General features: G+C 33.7%; 1 protein-coding gene across 1 annotated transcript; it reads left to right on the top strand.

Annotated features, from left to right (window-relative positions):
• Window positions 1-12,429: 12,429 nt before the first annotated feature.
• On the top strand, window positions 12,430-18,913 carry LOC122581301 (plastidial pyruvate kinase 2-like). Its single transcript, XM_043753506.1, has 12 exons — window positions 12,430-12,705; window positions 13,741-14,028; window positions 14,168-14,333; window positions 14,419-14,553; window positions 14,667-14,777; window positions 14,876-14,964; window positions 15,340-15,402; window positions 15,845-16,020; window positions 16,537-16,639; window positions 16,753-16,901; window positions 17,543-17,651; window positions 18,588-18,913. The coding sequence occupies exons 1-12, from the start codon at window positions 12,481-12,483 to the stop codon at window positions 18,693-18,695; spliced, it is 1,722 nt and encodes a 573-aa protein (XP_043609441.1). The 5' UTR covers window positions 12,430-12,480; the 3' UTR covers window positions 18,696-18,913.
• Window positions 18,914-24,594: the final 5,681 nt, after the last annotated feature.

Below are 24,594 nucleotides of genomic sequence, written 5' to 3'. Positions count from 1 at the left end.
AAACTTTAAAACCTATGCGTATTCCACTTAGTCTCTTTCCTAATCTTATCAATTGAATCTTCCAAGTGTCACCACCTAAAACTTTAGCACCTATGCATATTTCAACTTGATGTTGTTTGGAAATATAACTTGAATCTTTGAATTCTTGGTGGGTGCATAAGCTTGGTTTTAACTTTGAATTTCTTGGATTCTTTTCAAATGTGGAAGCTTGATTATCTTTGAATTCTTTTAGCATTGCGGAAGCTTGATTTGACTTTGAAACTTCATCCTTGGTCTAACTTGTCTTTGAATCATTTGATCAATAAATTCTTGCTTCCTCTCAAACAAACAACTATCTCGGAGCAACTTATCGAATAAACGAATAATCTTCAATTTCTTACTCCCCGTCAAACAAACAATCATTTTAGAATATTTTTATCAACTACGCAATTGATGAGTTCACTCTTACTCCTCCTCAAATGAACAATCACTTCAATCTTAGATCAATTGTTAAATATCATCTAGACATAGAACAAACTTAACTATCCAACTTAATTTTCTTCTTTAAGTGTCAACAAAAGGACCAACTCCATCTAATCTCAAACTTTTCTTATCATCAAACAATGGTCATTTTTCCAACAGATCTTTCCATTATTGACCATGTACTTTCCAAAACTAAAATTATCTTGAATATTCTTGATCTCGACACAATCTTTCAGCTTATCAAGATAATTATTCACTCCCTTTACTTAAACTAATGAGCTTTCGAACAACCAAATAAAACGATTATCGTTAATTAATCAAATTCTACCTAGAACCTTGAATTCTATCTATCAATCATTTACTCATTTCTAGCTCTTATGATGAATATGTGAAACGTGTTTCATACAATAATGATTGATAGCATAAACTGTAGATGAAAACAAACAACATGTAAGCAAATCAACCCAACCCAACCCAATTCCCAATGAACCTATTGGTGAACTAAATTTGAGGTTGCGTTGTTGGAAAACAATTTGAATAAGGTGTTTGTGTGAAGAGAAATGAAAACCGGATAAAAATGATCCGTTGACACAACAAAAAAATCGAAAGGATTAATGGCGTGACCTAAAATTACGGTTACTAACTTTAGGACTTCTCATTATCATCGAGAAATGTACAAAGCTTATCTCTAAATGGTTCGGTCTACGGCTTTACAACCGATAGATTGCTTTAAAGAATGTAATACATGATTAGTGTCACAAAGGTGTTAGATAACCATGTCTTACTTTCCTCAAAGACTTTTGGGGAAAAAATCCGAGGTCACATAGACTTCTCGTTTACTCAACAATTTCATAAAATGAAAATATGAGACCTACGTTTAACGTTGGAAATAATGTTAGCATTTGTAGGATTTTCATTCGATCATCATGGAATATCAAATATATGATATCACTACGAATGTTCCGGCAATATCACAAAGATATGCAATGTCACAAAGACATATAATGACTTTATGTGTCCTAGTCAAATGAAAGATATTTCAAGTACGCTCTAGACTCAATAAGTGATCAAATGAAGTTGGGGACGAGAGCAGAGTGTCTCCCTTTTTCAATATCAACATCTTCCAAATGAAGAGTCAATAGAAATGTGAAAATCTCCGTGAGAATAAAACAAGTATTTGTTAAGAAACACTTGAGTGGTTAGGAAAAGATGTGCATTGCTTCACTGGATCCATGAAATCTTACTCAATATCGAGAAATCAACAAATGAAATCCAACAAAAACGTGTTAGACCCGACTTTTTTTTTTTTGAGAATTTTGGGGAGGGCTTTCATTTCTTTTAGCCCTTTTTCACATAATCATTTCACCGTAACCTCTCAATTTTCAACTACTCCCTCATGTCCTATTTGCACAAACATCATCACACTCATATACCTCTCACTTTTCGACTACTCCCTCATGTCCTATTAGCAAAGATGAGGTATTACTTATGAATTAAAACTAACAAAGAGCTAATAACAAACAAAGTACAATGTGATACAATGCCAACAATTAAGATACACTAAGCCTATTACACCATTTATCCCATTCACACCTCACCCTGTTTGCTCTATTCGGGATCGAAAAGTACGTCAACTAACGATTTTTTTCAAAAATAACTTTAGAGAACAAAAATCTTATTGTGAATCACCTTGTTTGCTTATTTTTGAACTATTTACTTGATCATCCTTGTAATACTTACATAAAGAAGCTCAACCCCAAAATATTAGATTGTTTTATGATGACATTAAGCCCCTTTGATAAATGTTCACGTGTTAAAGAACTTATATTTTATTGGTATTTTAGGTTTTTTATAAAGAAATATTTGAATATATGTTATGAGACAAATGACCTAGCTAATAGTTAATTGACTAATCATAGTGACCTAATAGCTATTGACCAATTATAATTTTTAATTTTTTCAAACTTAATTAAATAAACACATGTCTAAATTAATTAACATTTTCTTGTTTTCCATTATCAATTTAAAATAGTTAATACTTTATAACATAATGTTTATTAAATAATCAAATATACCTAAAAACTAAAGTCATTACAATGTTTAGATTAATAGGAATTAATATTTATATCAATATTTAGTTTTGTATATTTTTATTGGAAAACTTAACTACAAAGGCAGTACACAAAGGCGGTCGATGTCTTGCATCTCATCCTAATACTATGTGAGAAACTTAAAAAAAAAAAAAAACAAAGTAAATAAAAGTGATAAAAAGAGAAAATCTTTTTGGATTTTTTCCAAAAATAAGAAAACGAAAATCTTTTTGGATTTTTATAAAAATGAAGAAATTACAAAAACGGTATTAGAACGGGTTATACACAAATGTGTGCATAAGCCACTTTTCATCAAATCACTTGGAAATAAACTTTGGAACACATTTGAGAATAAGCTCAACGGTTTTTGGCTTGTTGAATGACCAAATATAAGTCTCATCGATTTGATGAATCGACGTTGCATTCCACTGTGAACTAAAACCAGGTGTTTTAGTTGAAAAGATTTTTCGTGGAAGCAACGGAGAAAATGTAGAAACAATTTCTGATAGGCTTTTGTTGTCCGTTGCAATACAATTCAAAGGGCTGATTATGAAGAAGAAAAGGCATCTTCAAGGTCGTGATAACGTCAACACGAGGTTGCTGGTTCGTGTAAAGGAGTTCAAGGCCTACGAACGAGATAGAAGCCCAGCCCATGTAGCAGCCTATATATACTAGAATTAGGTTATAGTTGTTGGTTAACGATCTTAGTTGCAACAGATTTCGTTCATAGCGCACGAGGTAGAGATCTATACCTCGTGCCGGTCAGATGTATACTGATTTGGTGTAATATCCATATGATTAATGATATTCACGAGTTTTACATCTGTTCTTATCTCTTTTTCTTTGTTCAATTCGTGATTATATGTTCATAACTTTACAGAAACTTCAAAGACAAATCTAAGTGGATTCCGCACACTTAGATGTTGTTAGATCGTGATTTAATCGGTCCAAACCGCACTTTCAATTGGTACTAGAGCGGGGGAAGCAATTTTGCTTTCAATCACGATCTAAATTGAGGATTTTCTGCTGAATTCGTGGCTTAATTCGTGAAGATGATGAAATTCGTGTGTAACTTTGTGCTTATGTCAGCACGAAGAGAGTTCTGCTTAGTGCTTACATCAGCACGAACTCAGTTCTTCGCATGAAATTCACAACTTCATGCTTATGTCAACACAAAGTGAATCAAGTTCACGATGACGTCACCACGAAGATGTTTGTTTCGTGCTTACGTCACCACGAGTTCATGGACAAGTTATCATGAATTAATGATTAAGTTCGTGCGAACGTCACCACGAAGAGGATATTCCCTCGTGCTGACATCACATGAAGATAATCTCATATCAAGTTCGTGCTTACGTCATCTCAAAGTATTTGTTACTTCGCGCTGACGTCATGTTGAAGATGACTGAAGCAAGTTCGCGCTTATGCCATCACGTAGAGGTTTGGCCCACGTGCTTGCATTAACACGAAGATGTCTACTTCCTTGTTTGAAGATAACAAGAAACAGATCGAGAAAAGAGGTTCCAAGTTGTGTGCATCCATATTCAAAGAAGCACACAAAACAGGGTAGTAATAATAAAATAAAAAAAAAAAAAGAGTTTTTTGGCGGGAAAAATAATTTTTGCCCATGGTCTTAAAATGGTATGATTCATGGAGATTTGAAGTTTGGTAGCGGTTGAAATATTTTCGGTCTGTTTTTGTGCGTTTTTGGCACGTTTTAGATGAAAATTTTCGACAATTATCAAAAATTTCCCACGGCCTTATTAATAAAAATTTACGTGAATACCAATGTTTCACGTAAATAGGTTTTCCCATGAAAATTTGGAGGGAAAACAGGTATACCCTGTTTGGTGAAGAGCTCTAAACGTCGTGAGCTCTAAGCATTTTTGAAGAACCTCAAGAATGAGAGATACAGTAACCTATGATAGGCTGATTTTCAGAGTATTTGCAGAGAAAAAGGGGGAATAAAAATTTCAAGGTTGTTCTTCGGTGGAATAAAAATTTCAAGGTTGTTCTTCGATGAGATTTCTTCGGTTTTCTCAGCAAAACTCTGCAGGTTGTAGAATTTACGCAGAAATAAGGGGGAATATAACGATTCTTTCGAATTTCTCAGAATAATTCTGCAATTACTCGAGTTATATTAGCAGCAAGGGTGTTACTCAAAGTGTTACTCAGCTCAGATTAATGATCAAAGAGTTATTCTGTTCGGCTTAACAAATTGATAGTGTCATTTTTAAAATACTTGAGTAATGAAGATCATAGTGTTTTCAGTTTTGATTGACACTGTTTAACAAATGATCTTCTATATAGCAGTTATGGAAGCTTTTGTCGAAGTATTGGAGCAATGAAGATACGAGACATAGTTAAAACTTTGTTGAAGTATTGAAATGATGAAACTGGTTATTTGTTGTTTGAGTATTTGAAGATTGAACCTATCTATATTCCATGATGTAAGGATAATAATCAGGCGATATATAAGTTTCATTGCGAGATTAAGATCCGATAAGAAAGACTTCAGGTGATTAGTAGAGTTGTGGAGATACAAAACGGAGTTTGATGCTGCTATAGTTGAGACAGGGTCTATGGTATTACATTTTGTGATGCAGGTTGTAGAGTTTCTTATCTTTGTGATAGCTGGTTGATTTGATGCTGATTGTTGGAAATTCAACTTCTCTATTATATGCCGATTAGGCAAGGAGAGCGACAATCCTAAGTGGAAGGTGGCAATGCTTAATTCGGAGGTGGTTAACTGTTGAGGGGGAGAACTACAATGAGATGTGTTGGGTTAGTTGGTTGTCATAGAGGGACAGGGACTTTGCAGTTTAAAGATCAGGATGCAATGTTAAAAGATCAAGTTTCAACAAGAAGACTCGATGTCATCAGCTAAGGGGGAGCCAGTGGATTCAGGTTTTTCGGTAGCTATTGATTATCAGAGTTCATCTAGAATTGATTGCAACGGAAAAGGTGGAGTCTGTAGAAACAATTTCTGATAGGCTTTTGTTGTCCGTTGCAATACAATTCAAAGGGCTGATTATGAAGAAGAAAAGGCATCTTCAAGGTAGTGATGACGTCATCATCACTTCGTGATGACGTCAGCACGAGGTTGCTGGTTCGTGTAAAGGAGTTCAAGGCCTACGAACGAGATAGAAGCCCAGCCCATGTAGCAGCCTATATATAATAGAATTAGGTTACAATTGTTGGTTAACGATCTTAGTTGCAACAGATTTCGTTCATAGCGCACGAGGTAGAGATCTATACCTCGTGCCGGTCAGATGTATACTGATTTGGTGTAATATCCATATGATTAATGATATTCACGAGTTTTACATCTGTTCTTATCTCTTGTTCTTTGTTCAATTCGTGATTATATGTTCATAACTTTACAGAAACTTCAAAGACAAATCTAAGTGGATTCCGCAAACTTAGATGTTGTTAGATCGTGATTTAATCGGTCCAAACCGCACTTTCAGAAAAATCATTTTTGGTCTTGGAAAGAGATGCAATCTTTTGAGATTGATTTGAAAAATGATTTTTCGGAACAAAATCATTCACTTTTTGTACAATTTTTTTCACAGGTTTTGGTGCAAGATTAAAAAAAACTCAAAAAATTAATATTTGAATGATTTGAACTCATCTGAATTATCTTTTGAAATCGGTTTCCATTTAGATTTAGTCAACTGAGATTTGGCTGAGAAATGTGTAAAGCGTTATCCTCGAAGAATAGAAAATAGACAAAAGTAGTTGTTCCATTAAAATTTGGTTTCTTGGTGTACTTCTTACCCTTTTGTAAGGAGTAATTAGTAAACTGGGAGACCTTTCTTTCAAAAGGTTTTAAAGATTTACCCGTATAAACCCTCTTTGGAACATCAACTTTAGGTTTTGTTGGATTTGACTTCTGAAAACTATGAGACACCTCAATCTTTACACATACAAAATCAGGCTCAGTCTAAGTTGAGGCCTCGGTAGAAATCTTGAAGATCTCAGTTTCAGGGTCATTTTGAATTGAAGTATTAATGGTTTTCACAACATCACATTCTGTTTGCATAGAAGAATTCACAACTTCACGAATAGAACAACCAGTTTGATTGGAAATTTTTACAACTTCACATATTAGACAATCAGGTTGAGTGCAAACCTTGACTACTTCATTGGGTGGGTCAGAAGAGACTAACACATTCTCTAGACATTGATTTAGAGAGTCAAAAGATTTTGTTTGTGTTTACAAGTCAATCTCAAGGTCGGAGATTCTCTGTCAAAAATGTTTCGTTTGATTGAAATTGCAGGCACTTGTCTTCAAGACACTTAATTGGAGCACAAAAACTAGTTGTTTCTTCTTCAACTTTGCTCTAAAAAATGGCAGACTTATTTTGCAACTTATGGTTAAGCTTAAAAATATTTTGTTGCAAAACAAGTTCTTTTGACCGATTGGATGAATATTCATCAGTAAATTGTGTGTGAGTATCTCTCAATTGCACACAACTTACTAATCTTGGACTTCAAAAGATCATTTTCTTGTTGAAAAGTTTCCATATTTGACAAAATGAGATCATTAGCGGGTTTGGGCTCTTTGTTCTCTGACAGAGTTGGTCAATTTTATCTTGAAAACTTTTGTTTTGTTCCATGAGTGTTTGACTCTGCTCATACATGAATCATTTTACTTGAAACCGAATAACAGCACATGGAACATGTTTTTCGAAAGACCTGGGATTAAAATTACATGTACAATGACCATTCTCATTGATGATATACCCATACGGAGCTCTAGCTCCGTACTCGAAGCAGAAGCAGAAAACGAAGTCATCTTCGTACAGGTAAAGCTATAACGGAGCTCGGCCTTCGCTCAACATAATTATCCCGGAGCTCTAGAGGTAAAGAACACCCAGCTGCGAGGAGATATACAAGAAAGATCGAATAATAGATCTTTCCTATAATTAATCCATTGAACATATATCGAAGCTCCGATATACTCGGACATAATTAAGTAACAAGATTACCACAAATCTCCTCAAAAAGGAAACAAGATATTCACAAAGGAGGAAGAGATCTACCTTAATTCTCTTACCCTCCTCTCCAAGTTATCTACCCTCTATATAAATAGTGGAGGAGCCTCACGACATATTCATTCACACAAATCATACGCATAGTACGAATAAAAAACCCTAACACCTAGTTTATTCGAACTCCGAATAAACCCTAAATAAAACCCCTAAACCCTAAGTCGAACGAATCGACTTAGACGTAAAACCATCCGACGTAAAGCGGCCTCTCGGACCCTCTGACCGTAAGGGAATCGCTGATAAACACCAATAATCCTACTCACACCTCCGGTTGAGACATAGTGCGATTATTTGATCAACACTCATGATCACATATTTCATCCCATGTGGGTTCTTGAATGAATATAGTCGTCAATTTATCTGTCACATTGAACTTTATTGACTCGAAGTTTTCGAATTCTGATACGAAGAAAGAATTGATTTCAAGTTATTAATGTCAGACTCAAAACTCACACGTTCTTTACAAAGAACTTTGAATCTCTTGGAAACATCCTCAAACTCTTGATACACTCGAACAACACAAGCATGGTTATTTTCTCGAAAACATGAACACTCTTGACTATTATGAAAACTATATGACAACATGTTTGGTTCAAATTTGATCTCTTTGGTTGACATTTTGAATAAAAATTTGATGACAATCTAACAAAAGAACAACTCAAGGCAAGAACCTAAAAATTTAACCCAATACACATTTTAATGACCAAAAATAAGTCTGTAGCCTTAATGACCAAAAATAATTCTGTAGCCTTAAAGACCAAAACTAAGTATGTAGCCTTAAAAACCAAAAATAAGTCTGTAGCCTTAAAGACCAAAAATAAGTCAGTAGCCTTAAAGATCAAAAATTAAGAAAGAAACACCATACAGACTTAAAATGAGTTTGTACTACCAATCACTACTTAAAATAAGTCTGTAAAGGTATACAGACTTAAACAGACTTAAAATAAGTATGTACTACCAATTCTATCTTGAAATAAGTCTGTAAAGGTATACAGACTTTAAATACGCTTGTACTACCAATTCTATCTTGATACAAGTCTGTGAAGGTATACAAACTTAAAATAAGTCTGTACTATCAATTCTCCCTTAATTAAGTCTGTAAAGGTATACAACCTTATAATAAGTCTGTACAAACAATTATCACTTAAAATAAGTCTGTACCACCAAACACCACTATCGACTTAAACAAAATAAGTCTGTAACCACAAAATTTGAATTTCAATGAAATTACTTCATCTTCTTCATTCACACATACATGCTTATTTCTTCTTCATTCACACATACATGCTTATTTCTTCAGAAACTTAAATTCACCAATTCTCCTTCTAGACACTTAATTAGAACACAAATTTGATATCGATAGACTCAGAATTGAATTTCGAACTCACGAACATTTTGAAGAAAGTAACCAATCCAATAAGAAACCCACACTTTGAGAAACTCCAAAAACCGGTAAAACACGAATTAATGAGCTGAAAATTAACAAAACAAGCTTCTGAATCTGATTATGGATCGAACAACAGACGTTGTTTTGCTCTGATACCAATTGAGAACGACTTAATTCGTGTTATTCAAGCTCAAGTGTGTGTTTTAGTGTGTGATAATGGAGGAAAAAGGTGAGTGTGTGTAAGTGTGTTTTGTTAGTTATTGTGTGTGTACAAAGAAAATTTTCTAAGCAAAGAGAATGATTTGGATTCAAAATGGGTGAAATGTTCTCAAGTCTTAGTTACAAATAACATAGGAAGGGGTATTTATACAATAAGATCACTTAACACTAATACCCCTTCTATTATAAGATATTTACAATTAAACATCATTTTATATTTCTAACAATAATAAATAGATCATTTAATCACAAATTTTTTTTTTATAATAGCCAATCTTTATTAAAAATAAAATGATCTTCAGCAAGATGCCGAAGAGTTACAACAAAAGACTTGAACTTTCTAGCCAAGTAGTCCACGAGAAACTAAAAAGTTTACAACGTTTTGATAGCCAAAGAAAGGAAAGCGAGACTATTGAACTAAAAACTTTGTAACTACGTACTCGGGCACAAAGCTTTGAAAAAAACACAATTTCGATGTTTCCAGAGCACCTAGCACCAGACAAAACAAATAGCTTGGATCACGTCTTTTTCACGACTCAGTTTTTGCAAGGATAGAAATGGTATCTGATCAAGAATGGTAGGAAGTTACCTTTTTCATTTATTTGCAAAAATCTGACCTTTTTGTCATGGCCTTATCACAAACTTACTTTGGATAGTTCTTTCATATTTTGATTTTGGGATGATGAATTTAGGGTATTTGTGTGGAACAATATTGATGGATCGTTCTTAATATTGAAATTAAGATGAGTTTTTTACTTTTTAAATTTTGTGGTTGATAACTTAACATGAGAAGCTGTGAAAGAAAGCCATTTTTTTTATATATGTTCAGCTAAAATAAGTTAGAATTTGAAACTGGATTAATTGAGTAAACATATACTGGGCTAGATAGTTGGGCTTTGAATTTGGGTTAAGTGAAGTCGGTACTAAATGGACTAAATGGGATTCGCAGGATTTTCCTGATACTCTATCCCGACTAGTCCCGATCTCGAGAACTTGGAAAATTGGGTACCAGTACCGACCCCGACCGGTATTTGGTACCACTTTCCGGTACCGGGATGGAGATTTGAGATTTTTAGCTTATCCCTATAAAAATTCACATATATTTCCTTAAAAACACTACAACAAATGTAGCATACTGTACAAATCAGTAATACATTATTGTGGTGAAACTATCAAAACAAATGGTACAATTATCACTCCCTTTATCTTTAAATATTGTGTATTGTTGATGGACGTTTACTACACGTGGGGTTGCCTTATAGATAATGCGTATGTGTATTATTGTCGTGTGTATATATCTAAAAAATTGTAGTGTGTATTAGAACTACTTTTTTTGGAAAATGATATATTCTTCTGATAAATTGATCTAATAATCCTTTTAATAATTGGATCATGACATTTGTCAAAATCATTAGATGAAATCAAGAAAAAAATAAAAGGATTACACTTTTTTATGTTTTAAAGTTGTTAGGAGGTTCATTAGATTATGTATTAGTTACTTTTTCATTAGATAATTATCGTACGTATGATTTTCCATTTAATTATATTATATTATACTAAAACCTTTGCGAATTTACAAGTTTTTTATACATAAAATGTACAAGTTTTTATAGCACATAATAATTTCTACCAAATTTTATTTTAACCCTCTAAAGTTCTTTTAATTTTTGCCCACATCAAAGTTTTCGTTTTCATGTTTTCATCAAACAACTTTCACACAGTAACGATTTTACTTTTAAGCATCTGGTTTTGGTTATTTTCATCCGCCTTTCTATACATATAACGTTTTTAATATATAATAACTTTCATTATCGTTACGTCTTACGTTCATATAATATTTAAAACATTAATATAATTATTTTATTATGTTTTTATACATTTTATTATTTTTTATATTTTTCAATTGTTATTGCTATATGTTTAAATGTTTTTTAAAAAACTTGAATTCAAATTTCTAATATAAACTAAACGGATACCCATGCGATGCGACGGTGATGGTGGTAGCGACAAATGTGAGGCGATGGCGTCAGTGGTGGCGGCGATATGCAGCGGTGACGGTGGTGGTGGCGTAGTGGTGAATATAAATTAATTGATGTAAGAAGGGTTAATATGGTTCTTTAAGGTTGAAGGATCCATGTTGTAATTTATTTCATTAAGGGTATTGTAGATAAATAGGTGAGGATATTTAAATTAGTGAATAAAATATAAGGGTAATATGATTATTTCAAAATCTTATAATTAATTAAAACTGAATGAATAGTTTGCTTTATAGAGTAATATAGATTTGGGTCCAAAATATTGTCAATGTAAAAAACATTTTCCGAACTAAACATATTGGGAGCCCAGATTGGTATTCGACACCTCGGTCACCTGAAGCAATAGCTGCATGGGTTCGGTTCAGTGAAATTATGGAAGGGACACGTATTTCAGAAGCTAATGACAGGTGGGTTTAGTTAGGCGATCCTCAAAACAAGTTCTCGGTTAAAGGCGTCAAAAAGTTTATTAGAAGTGGTCTGGATGTTAGTGGTCATTTTGCTTTCAAGTGGGCGAAGGGTCTTCCAAAGAAAATAAACATCTTTATGTGGCAAGCTGCTCTTGATTGAGTTCCTACTTACAAGGCGCTTCAGGTACGTAATTGTCACTTTGGTTCTTCTCTTTGTGGTTTGTGCGAGACTTAGGACGAAACTATTAATTACATACTTCACTACTGCCCCTTTTCGAATGTTGTTTGGGGAAGAATTGAAAGTTGGTGTAGAGTTGGAAATCTCATATCTTCTACGGTTTAAGATCTTATAAAATGGATTGACAAAGTGACATTGGGTAAGAAACAAAGGAAGGCTTTCAAAGCTATAATCTTTGTCACCTTTTGGTGCTTATGAAAGGCGAAGAACGAAAAGATTTTTCAACAAACAAGGATTTGTAGCAATAAAGTTTTTTTTGATATTAAAGCTTAGAGTTTTTTTGGTTTAAAAGTAGATTGAAAAAAGGACGATTAGTTGGGAGGATTGGTTATTGTCTACTCCATAACTGCGGAGTGGTTTATAATTTGATGCAAATAATACTTATTTAAAAAAAAAAAAACATATGAAAATGAAAGCAATGTACTGTACTGATTTATTGAGCCACCAGCCACCCCAGTGTGACTTTGCTTAGCCCACTCCCCATATCACCTCTTCGATATAAACGAGACCATCATCTTCTTCTTCTTCTTCTTCTTCTTCTTGTATCACCAAAGTCCGAGACCCAAATTTCCATCTAAACCAAAATGGCTGCTTCTTCACAAATGATTGCTTCAAAGCATTCATCTTGTCTCAACAATGAAATTCAAAATCTTAGACCTGCTACTTCTCCTTCCAAACTTTTCATTGGTCCTAAAAATGTAAACTTTATCAAGAATAACAATCACCATCATCAACATCGTGTTCTTCGCGTTTCCGCAAGACGACAGGAACTCGAGGTTGTTCCTGTCTCCCCTGAAGACATACCAAAGGTTGTTTCTTTTTTTTTTTTTAATTTATATTGTTTTTATGTTGGTTTGTGAATAATTGTACATTTGTAATTATCATAAGTGATAACATGTTAATAAAAAGGCAATGTAGGTGCCTAGCTTGGTTAATATTTAATGCGAAATGCGGTAATTAGATAAGTAGTAGTTATAGAATTTAAGAAGAAGATGGCAAATGGCAAACTGTCTATCAAAACAGTCAATAATAGTGATAAAAATAAAAAAAAAGTTGGAAACTTGGTATAAACAAATTAGTAGATTGGTATAGACACTTTAGAATGAGAACACCCCTTGAAAGTTTTGAATAGTCAGATAGTTTTCAATTGGTATCGATTTTAATAAAATAAATTTAGGAGTGTCATTTGCAAATCTGGATGTGTTACAATCAAGATCGGCCAAGTGTGGGATTGGTTGGTCGTTTATAAGTCTAGGTGTTTCCTACTCCTTTGAGCTAGCTTTTTGGAGTGAGTTCTATACCTAGCTTATGGCTTGATGCGAGCCTTTTATGGGATCAGTTCTTATCAAGGACGTGACAAAAGCCTCAAAGTTAGGGGCAGTATGTGGTATGTCATTTTACAATATTTTGGCAAGATTTTACCAAAATGAGGTATAAATGAACCAAAACACCACCAAGGTAGCCTAGTGGCATGGTGTCGATTGCATGTTCGAATCTCACCAGGAAAACATCTTGGGGGTGTCTAAGGAAAGGGATAGGAAACGGGGATACCCAGCATGTAGATTTGAGTCGAAGACTCGTCTTCCCCGGGTAAACTGAACACGGAAAACCTCCTCTGTTTTTGGGGTATAAATGAACCAAATTTATCCGCCAGTGGTGGAGCGTAAGCCTGTTTAAGTATGTGGATGACCTAACAAAATCATTTGTATAGTTTGGTGACCTATGCATACATTATCCCATTGAGTTCAATTTGGGTTTCTAGTAGAGTAGTAGCTTTCAAGTATGACTCTGAGATGTTATAGACTTTATTTGTTAACTAATACTAGTTTTGCTTTTGTGATCAGATAGCAGAACAGAATTATCAATTTGCAGATGTTCTACAAGAGGGTGATACAGCGGTAGGCATGTGGTCCAGACCGTTGGTTAAGCGCAAAACAAAAATAGTATGTACCATTGGTCCATCCACAGACACCAAGGAAATGATATGGAAGCTGGCTGAGGCTGGGATGAATGTAGCCCGACTAAATATGTCCCATGGAGACCATGCATCTCATCAAAAAGTTATTGACCTTGTTAAGGAATACAATGCTCAATCTAAGGATAATGTTATTGCAATTATGCTCGACACAAAAGTATGCTTTATCTTTTATCCGGCTTGTGTTCTATTCTATTAAGTTGCAATGTTTTTATCACACTTGTTACAAACTCTTGTAGCTTGCCAATCTCTTAAACAGTTAAACTTAGTTATGATATTTTCTTTCCTGCTCACAGGGACCTGAAGTCAGGAGCGGGGACTTGCCACAGCCAGTTAACCTAGAAAGTGGGCAAGAATTTACGTTTACAATAAAAAGGGGGGTTGGCACAGCAGACTGTGTTAGTGTGAACTATGATGATTTTGTGCATGATGTCGAAGTGGGTGATATGCTTCTTGTTGATGGTATGCTTTAATGCCTTTTTACATGGAGATATCATAAGTTATATTTTCTTTGTTATGCATTTTGAGAGCTGCTGTTTATCTTTAGGTGGTATGATGTCCTTTTTGGTGAAGTCCAAAACTGAAGATTCGGTAAAATGTGAAGTTGTGGATGGTGGAGAACTCAAATCTAGACGTCACTTGAATGTTCGAGGAAAAAGTGCAACTTTGCCGTCTATTACTGGTTCGACTCAATAACCATAATCATTTATGATGATTGCACATATTAGTAGTAATTTTCCAAGGAAGGGTACTAACCTTTAAATGGACATAATGACGAATATGATTTTGTAACAGAAAAGGATTGGGATGATATCAAATTTGGAGTGGACAATAAAGTTGATTTCTATGCAGTCTCCTTTGTGAAAGATGCAGAGGTTATTCACGAGTTAAAAAATTATCTCAAAAGTAAGCGAGATAATATCCAATGTAATACTAAAGTTATTTTTTTTACTCAATTTTTTATGAATTTTAACATCACTGCGATCTTGTTTATCTTTTGGCAGGCTGTGGTGTAGATATCCAAGTTATTCCAAAAATTGAAAGTGCAGACTCTATACCGAACTTGCAGTCAATCATAACAGCATCCGATGGGGTAAATTTGTGTTTGGTTCATCATAGTTTTTTTCACTTTCACGTTGTCCATTTTTCTGATTCATATCACATTGATTCCAGAAGGCAATGAGATTTATTTTTTTTCGTCTTTTTTTTTGTATTGCATCATACATTTTTTCCGTCTTTTGACAACTTTGACTTTGGCAGTAGAAAACACATTGGAATTTAGATCCTTTTAAATCTTGCCTATATGTTTTGCCTTATATTGAGGAAGTGGTTTCTTGATTTGTTTTTAAAAAACTTAATTTGCGTGGTTGATGAACAACATATGGGTCCTTAAGTCCTTTTGGGTTCTTCTTTTTGTTAAACCTTTTGTTTTGCCACTGCATGCTAACCTTGCTCTCACTTTTCTTAGGCAATGGTTGCAAGAGGAGATCTTGGTGCAGAGCTGCCTATCGAAGAGGTTCCACTATTGCAGGTGACAATTCTTATGTTACTATTGTGTATAGGGGTTACAAAGTTCGCAGGCCACACCTGCTTTGGTATGAAACGAGGAAGTTTTGGGAACGGATTGACATGTGTTAGGTCTGACTGACCAAAAGTATTTCTTTTCAAAAATATTGAATACATCATAAGTAATTAGTTTATCAAATATGATCACACATCTATATTATTTCATTTTTTCTAAAACTATCTAGGTCAACTGGCTAAAATGATTTATGAGGTTTTATACATCAAAAGCACACTTCCGCAGTAGCATTTTTTTATGCATTTGACCTGTTAGATAAAAGTAGAACGAGTTGGCCCATCCCCAGGTAAAAGGGTTGAAGCTGCCACCTCCAGTCATATTGGTTAAAGCTCTCCATTCATTATTTCTGTATAGTTACTGGTAGTCAACTCAATCTATTTGTATTCATTAGGAAGAGATAATCAGGACATGCCGGAGCATGGGAAAAGCTGTAATAGTTGCAACAAATATGCTTGAAAGCATGATCGTTCATCCTACACCAACTAGAGCGGAGGTGTCTGACATTGCTATTGCTGTTAGAGAAGGTGCTGATGCAGTTATGCTTTCTGGAGAAACTGCTCATGGAAAGTAAGACCTGTCTTTCTAAATGGACACTGGAGAATGCCATTCAAGATATTACTATTCATGTTTTAAAATTGTTTAGGTTTAACTTATGACAAATTATTTAAAACCAGATGTTCAATTTTGAGTAATTTGCTTAGGAATGGTTCAGTGCTGGTCAAATGGGTCAAAAGTCACCCAAAATGTAATGTTAATGCATATAACTTGCTAAGTTACTTCTATCTGAAAAAAATTAGTTAATTGTTATAATAATCAAGTTTTTGCAACAAGCTCGAGACGAATTATTATGAAAAATGAAACTTTGGACAAAGTTAGTTTAACTCAGACTAACCTGGCCCATTTTGACCTGTACTAAGAACTCCCATTTGAATAAGTTACATAACCCTGCCAAACTGCCCATTCTGCCACCTTACAAAAAGCTGGATTTTCGATGTACACTAGCATTAGGAAATATATGTCAATGAGCTTCTGCGTTTAGTTTGACTATGGCTTAGCTTGATGCGTTGATCTCTTACCATGCAGGTTTCCTTTAAAAGCTGTTAAAGTGATGCATACAGTTTCATTGCGAACTGAAGCGAGCATAATGGGTGGTGTTACACCCTCTAATCTTGGTCAAGCCTTTAAGGTGGATTCCCTATTTGTTTGGAGATTCTTCAATTTTGTTTTTATTTTATTTAAAATCTTGGCATGGTCTACTCTTTTATACATCCTTTCTTATAACGTGTTTGTTTCCTGCAGAACCATATGAGTGAAATGTTTGCATTCCATGCCACATCAATGTCCAATACTCTTGGAACCTCCATTGTAGTCTTCACTAGATCTGGTTTCATGGCCATTTTATTGAGTCATTATAGACCTACTGGCACTATCTTTGCATTCACAAACGAGTAAGCCCCTGAAGCTTATTAAATTTAAACTCTCCTTTTTTGTTCCTGGATCATTGGTAGCTAAAATTTTTGAATTAAATGTAGTTTTATTTACATGGAATTACTTTTGATATTTTTTCCACTTAAAATGTTGCATGATACTGCTGTTATGTAAACAATTTTTCTATAACACATTTCTCAACATTGAAGTATAATCTAATCATATTTTGTGTTTATTCAGCGAATATGAGTATATGCTCTTCGTTTACTTCAAACTCAGCCTTTAGCTTGAAGGAATTGCAATATACTTTCCAGAATGCTTGAACTTCACATGTGGGGTGCCTATGGGTTTGCGTTTTGGAACGGATTATCTGATTACTGAGACTTGAGTATAATTAAATTGCCTAGTAGCCGGCCCCTTTTTAACTTAAGAGTTTTTATCTCAAAAAATGTGTTTTCTCTCTCTCATTTTATCTATTAGTTATCCAATTATACATCTTTAAACATCAAAAGCTTATCCAAACATCATCTCTACAATCCGTGTTTATGTAGCTGAATTCTGATTTTGAATAGATAGTATCTGCATAATCACTTTCAAAACACAATCCAAACAACCTTATAATGTTTCGTGTTGATACTCCACTGATATAATTGTCATGCAGAAAAAGGGTACAACAAAAGTTAGCTTTGTATCAAGGAGTTTGCCCCATTCACATGGAGTTCTCTAGTGATGCTGAGGAGACTTTTGGAAAGGCACTCAGCACATTAAAGGTGAGATCTGCTTTTGATTTTAGATATGCTATATTTGTGTTACACTTCTTCTTTTTCCTGTCCAACATAGGTAGCATAATATATTTCGCATATATATTTTCATGGGAAAGGGTCATGGAGATGTACTATTATTTATGCTACTAGCTTGTTCAGAACAAATGATCGAAATATACCTAAAATAACTGCAACGTCCACACTTCTTAGGAATGACATTCCAAATTACTTAACAAATAACTATTAGTAACCATCATGGATATATATGATATTTTGATAACCTCTTCTTGGCCCATAATTTTCCTTCAGTTTTGCATTATTAAGGAGTATGTTTGATATCTTACCATAAGTAGAGAACACTTCCATCAAGTTTTGTGCCAATTGCCTTGCATTTCCTTTGGAACCAAGAAAGATTTTCGGAGTTCTTGGTATAGGACTATAGGTATCTAAACGTTAATCCAAAAAAATGTATCGGAAGCAATTGCTAAGCTATAGAGGGGAGCAAAGGTGGGTCAAATGGGTTAGATTTTTAAACTAGACTGTCCCAGCAAACTTATTTATATATGTTTTTTGAAAATTGTAAATAATTTATGTATTAATCATGATTATTAAATAGGTATTTGTAAAATGTAAGTTACTAATTTAACCATCTAAAAAAATGATTTCGGATGTTGCTTGTAAGCATAAAAAAGTATGAGGCGACTTTTGATTTGTATAACCCTTTCACCCATGTCACTTTTGTTAAAATAATTTATTCTATTCGTTTTTACCAGTTATAACTATGATACAATGTGAATTGACCCGTGCATATTAACATGGGTTAAAATTGCCTTGTTTGTTGGTTTTAAGCTATGCAGCAGCCTCTCTTAAGGGAGGAAAATGATCATTTTTCTTGCAAATTATATCTATACTTAATGATAGATAATTATTTTCCATCTGCAGAATCAAGGGATGGTAAAAGAAGGTGAACAGGTAGCTCTTGTTCAGAGTGGCAGGCAGCCAATCTGGCGGTTCCAATCCACACATAACATTCAGGTCAGAAAGGTGTAACCACGGGATATTTAGGTGAACAAGATCTTTGGTTGCTCACAAAGTTAAAGTTTAGTCATGTGATTAGCATGGAATTTAACTTTTGGGGACTGGCTTGATTGCTTTTGTCTAGATGTTCGTTTATTTGCTTTGTTGTTTGTCTTGTATTATGATATAAACCCTTATGTTGATTAAAAATGTAACCAATGTGTATCAAATAACACATTCCTGATGTTTAACCAGGGCCATGATTTCCAGACTTATAAAAAATGTTTTCTATCATCTCATTTTAGAATCTTGAACCGTTAAGAAGATGATCCAATATTCATTAACGGGGCAGAAGCCCAAGGATTGCACTTTGATCTGGTCTTGTCTCGGGGACCCGTATTCAGAAAGACTGGCTTACTATGGTTCTCACTCGTGACAGGTTTGGGCCGTGGTTACAAGCTTCATCGTAGTAGAAAATCTAGCCTTTTGCATTACTTATAATACTCTCTTGTGATACAGTTTTCCAAACTAAGTTACATTTTTGCATACTTTTTATAGTACAATAGATGTCTTCCTTTTTGCAAAAGATGGTCTTTTGGGCAATCTGTTAAAAGTTCAAAAAGAAATGATAAAAGTTATGACTTTCTTTAAACTAAACTATGGAATGAACATGGGTAGAAACTAGAAACTCGACCAATGCTGTGTTATTTCACTAAAAAAATATGCAATTTGCAAGCTATAAATCTCATAAAAGGTTTGCTTTAAAAACACAAGATAGGTCAACAGTGGAGAAAAGGTTCAAATTGATATACTTATCAATTGTGGTAGTGGACGATCAATAAGGAAAGAGGGGCAGGGGCAATAAGGAAAGAGGGGCAGGGGCAATGATCAATCCTCCTAACTCATTAGCTTAAAAATCCTCTTAATTAATAGGATTGTGATATGTAGAAAATTAGGGAATGAGATTAGAAAAGAGAATTAGTGAATTCTATGTGTTAACAAGTGAATATATTAGGAGGATTTTTAGGAGGATTGGTCCTAACTCATTAGCTTAAAAATCCTCTTAATTAATAGGATTGTGACATGTAGAAAATCAGGGGATAAGATTAGGAAAGAGAATTAGTGGATTTCATGTGTTAACAAGTGAATATATTAAGAGGATTTTTAGAAAGATGAGACATGTTTGAAAAGATGTTTGAAAAGATTTACACAATTTACACTTTGTCAATTTTCTTGATCAAATTATTTTATAATACACAATTTACACTTTGTCAAAAATATGATGTTTGAAAAGATTTACATGTTCCAATAGAACAATACATATTCTTGTTGGTTATCTTTGTTATATAAACTTAGTCAAGACAAATGTTAACTAATTTATTGTTTATAAAATTTAAGCATGATAAAATTGCATTGAAACGCGGGTAATTTTTGTAGTTGATATATGTTAACCATTCGTGATGGAACTAAATTTTTAGATTTTTTGTTAAATAAAATAAAACGGGAGATGTCATCTGGACATTGTTCCGGGAGACATTACATTTATGTATATGGTAGCATATATAATTAAAATTATATTTCAGACGGTCTTTGTATGAGATATTATGTAAAACTTATAACATTTTTTAGGATTAATTTGTACATCATTTAAATGTCATGGAGATTAAAAAAATGTTAGTGATTTGTCATTGAATTATAGCTGTCATACAACATAAAATTGAAAGAAATCGGTTAGAAAACCCAAAAAATTACATCATGGTACGTAATAATTAAAACCCAAAACCAATATATTCGAGTTTAAATTTTTTTTAAAAACATGTATATGAAAAAAGTAAATAATATGGAATACATATACGTAGAACTCATACTTGTATCAATAATTTATATCGATATATATATATATATATAAGCTCATTGGTAGAAAATGTTTGATATAAAAAAGAAATAATCAAAATAATAAATAAATGCATAACAAAAAATAAAATTAAGAAAGAAAACAAAAGCAAAAAAAGATTAAAATGAAAATAAAAAATAAATTTAAAAATGTTCGCACAAAATTCAATTCCGTAGTATTTTGTTGCGGGCCAAACATAATGTAAGTATACTTTATTAAGTTATAAGTAATGTTTGATGATAATTATAAAAGTATAACATAAGTTAATTTCTCTTTTTACAAACTCAAATAGCATTAAACGATTATTAAGAGTTAAAATATGTTAGAGAAAAAAAACTTAACTCCTTGATAAAAAAAATACCTGATTTAAAACAGTTTCGTAACTCTCGGTAAACATCCGAACAAAACTTTACGGTCATTAAATGATAGGACCAAAAAAACATGATTGACACGAACTCCCAAATTTAAAAAGGCGCCTAGTGACCCGACCAGTTTTTTAGTAAAATGATCACACTTTTTGCAGCGACCCTCGCTGCAAAAAGTCGATGTACGAAATCGTACACTGTGGACTTAATGGTCCACAGTGGAGTTTGTTTTTATCCACTTTTTGCAGCGACCCGTGTACGTGCGGTTCTATATATAGAAACTCGTGGCGTCCGCTTTTCTCACAATCGCTTTCAAGTTGTAAACATATTGTTCTTTCTCACAATCTTTACTAAACTTATTCATTCTATCTATATTATTCTTTCTATTATTGTTCTTTCTATTTCTCACAATATACATACGCGCATATATATATATATATATATTATTGTTTTCATTTATATATAGATTTAGATATATAGATATACATTAGATTTTATTTCAGATGGATTTTGAAAGTATATGGGGCGAAATGGGTGCGGAAGGTTTTGAGCTTCACTTAGAAGAACCTGATGAAGAAATTGACAAACCAGAGGCGGCCCCTCATTTTGACTACGACGCTAGGGTTTTCCACACCGATCAGGTATCCTTGTTAACTTTAAAAAAAACTAATTTAGGCAAATATCATTATTAGTTTATATTTTAGTAGTATTTAATTTGTGTTTTTTTGTTAAATTTATTGCATATTTAAAATGTTATATATTTATTAGTATACAAATTAATGATAAATTTAAAAAAAAACTAATTTAGGCAAATATCATTAGAATATTTATATTTTAGTACTATTTGATTTGTGTTAGGATGTTAAATTTATTGCAATGTTAAAATATTAGATATTTATTAGTATACAAATTAATGATAATTTTTATAAAAAAACTAATCTACGCAAATATCAGTAAAATATTTATATTTTAGTACTATTTCATTTGTGTTAGGATGTTAAATTTATTGCATATTTAAAATGTTAGATATTTATTAGTATACAAATTAATGATAATTTGTTAAAATAAAACTAATTTAGGCAAATATCATAAAAATATTTATATTTTAGTAGTATTTAATTTGTGTTTCGTTGTTATATTTATTGCATATTTTAAAATGTTAGATATTGCATATTTAAAATGTTAGATATTTATTAGTATATAAATTAATGATATTGCTCAAGGACTAATAATACTAATTTAGGTGTTCGATTCACACGAAGAATTGTTCAACTGGGCCAAAAGTACAGGATTGCAGCTTGGTTATGTGTTAATCACACGACGAACAAATTCCAACTTAGCTGGTGTAAGAAATAAAGTGACGATAGTCTGTAATCTTTCTGGGAAAATGGATGATAGGATAAGCGGCCTCGTTAAAAAGACACTTAAGTGTCAGTGGCCCTTTAGATTAATCGGTCGTTTAACTGATGATGGTTGGAGGATAACCGTTGTAGACGACACACATAATCACTATCCAGCTGAGAATCTGGAGGGTTACGCGTACGCAAGAAGGTTGACTGAAGAGGAGAGATTATTTCTAGAAGAAGAATATCATCGTGGTAGTACACCCCGTAGGATGTTAAAGCTGTTGAAAGAAAAGTTTCCAGGAAACTTGACCCGCAGTGATGACATTTACAATTTCCAAAAAGCTATGCGGAAGAAGGCGGCCGAAAAACATGGGAACACTCCAATGCAGGTATATCATATAAAATTTACATATCTTTTTATTTATTTACTATGATAAAGTATCTGAAACGAAATATGTACGCCATATTGTTCAAACGAAACATGTTATGTTCAGTTTGCTTAATGAGCATAATTACTTGTATTATCATACAACAAACAGTGTATCTGGTCGGTTGGAGAATCTGTTTTTTATACATCCGACAGCATTTAAATTGTGGCGTGCATTTCCTTATGTTATCCAAATAGACGCCACGTACAAAACGAATATGTACAACATGCCATTGGTCGAGATCGTTGGTGTCACTCCAACAAACAGAACCTTTAGCATATCATATGCATTTATCATAAGCGAACAAGAGCATAATTATAGATGGGTGTTGGAGTGTTTGAAGTTGACGTTAGGTGAAGGCTTTGTTGTGCGTGTCGTACTCACGGACCGGGATCTGGCGCTAATGAAAGCATGCAAAACCGTTATGCCTGAAGCATACCATTTACTGTGTAGAGTGCACATATGGAGGAACATAGACAAATTTAGCATGCCATCGTTAAAAGGGGAAGGGAAATGGGGGCCTTTTTACGGATGGTGGAAAAAACTTTACGAGTCCCACACACTAGAAGAGTACACCAACAATTTATCATATTCAAAAGAGAAGATGGGTCCCCGTTTAGACAGTAAGTGAAGTGCTTTTGAAGTTTTTTTTTTTCTAATTTTGGTAAATCACATATACCCACACAAGCTAATCACATGTTAAATTGACAAAGGTTTACAAGTACCTGCAGAAGGAGTGGCTTTCCCCGTACAAGGAAAAGTTTGTGTCCTTTTGGGTAGATCGGCACCTCAACTACCGTAATTACACTACCAACAGAGTTGAGGCTGAGCATTCACTCCTCAAGTCCGAGTTACAGGGGAGATGTACATTTCAACGAATAATTCAGTGTGTTAATGATGTCCTCCTCGGACAAGATACAGAAATCAAGGGCCAACTGGAAGAAAGCAGGATTTATAGAGCTGGTAAACACAACTACCCATGTTTGAAAGACCTGCTTTGTGTTGTATCTGTGACAGCTCTTGATATAATGGTCGATGAAATAAAACGATTAAAAAATGAGATCGGAAAAGACTTGAGAAAATGCGGGTGTAAGGTGTGGACTAGTTGTGGCCTTCCATGTGCCTGTCGTCTAGCTACGTACATGCATTGCAGTAAGTTTATTGAAATATAGGCAATTGCTTTTTTTTATTTGCTAAATGCACAAATATTTAATACATATTTTTCGTCAAAAATGTAGACAAACGTGTTGAGGTGCATACCATAAATGACTTTTGGAGAAAGCTAGACCTGACACCATCGACATGCCTTCCGGAAAACGATCATCGAAAAGACTCTGACGATGACGAAGCTATCGACCAATTATTAGAGGATGTTAAAGTCCAGTTTAAGGATCAACCGAAGTCAAATCGCAAAAACTGGATTTCTAAATTAAAAGACATCGTCTATCCGGGGAGAACGAAAATCAAGGACCCGTCTGTTATTAAAAATAAACGTGGAAGACCAATCGGGTCAAAGAAAAATATACCTCAAGTATCGGATCATAATTCGAACTACATTTAATTAATTAAAATTTTTTTTTTTTTGGTAATTGCCCCCTATTTGTTAGTATACTTGTAAGTGTAATCTCTTATTTAATTTTTTTTTTTTGCAGGCGCCCGAACAAAACAGACCAGCGACAAACACAGCACCCTCGGGTCTTCAAAAATCCAGATCGGTTCAATTCTCCGATCAATTTTCGCAGCCGTCATGTGCATTTGGAGAAGGCCAATATGCGAGACACAGTGAATACGTGAGCAACCAATCACGTTTTTTTGAAGAAAGGGAAAGTCAACCACAATCACCTGAAAGTCGTAGACAGAGTGATTATGTGGGCACCGATTCATTTTTCGCGGAAACAC

Source organism: Erigeron canadensis, chromosome 1 (assembly GCF_010389155.1).
Source record: "Erigeron canadensis isolate Cc75 chromosome 1, C_canadensis_v1, whole genome shotgun sequence".
Taxonomy (NCBI): Eukaryota; Viridiplantae; Streptophyta; class Magnoliopsida; order Asterales; family Asteraceae; genus Erigeron; species Erigeron canadensis.
Note: the sequence above shows the minus strand (reverse complement) of the source record. Positions and strands in the feature narration are given on the sequence as shown.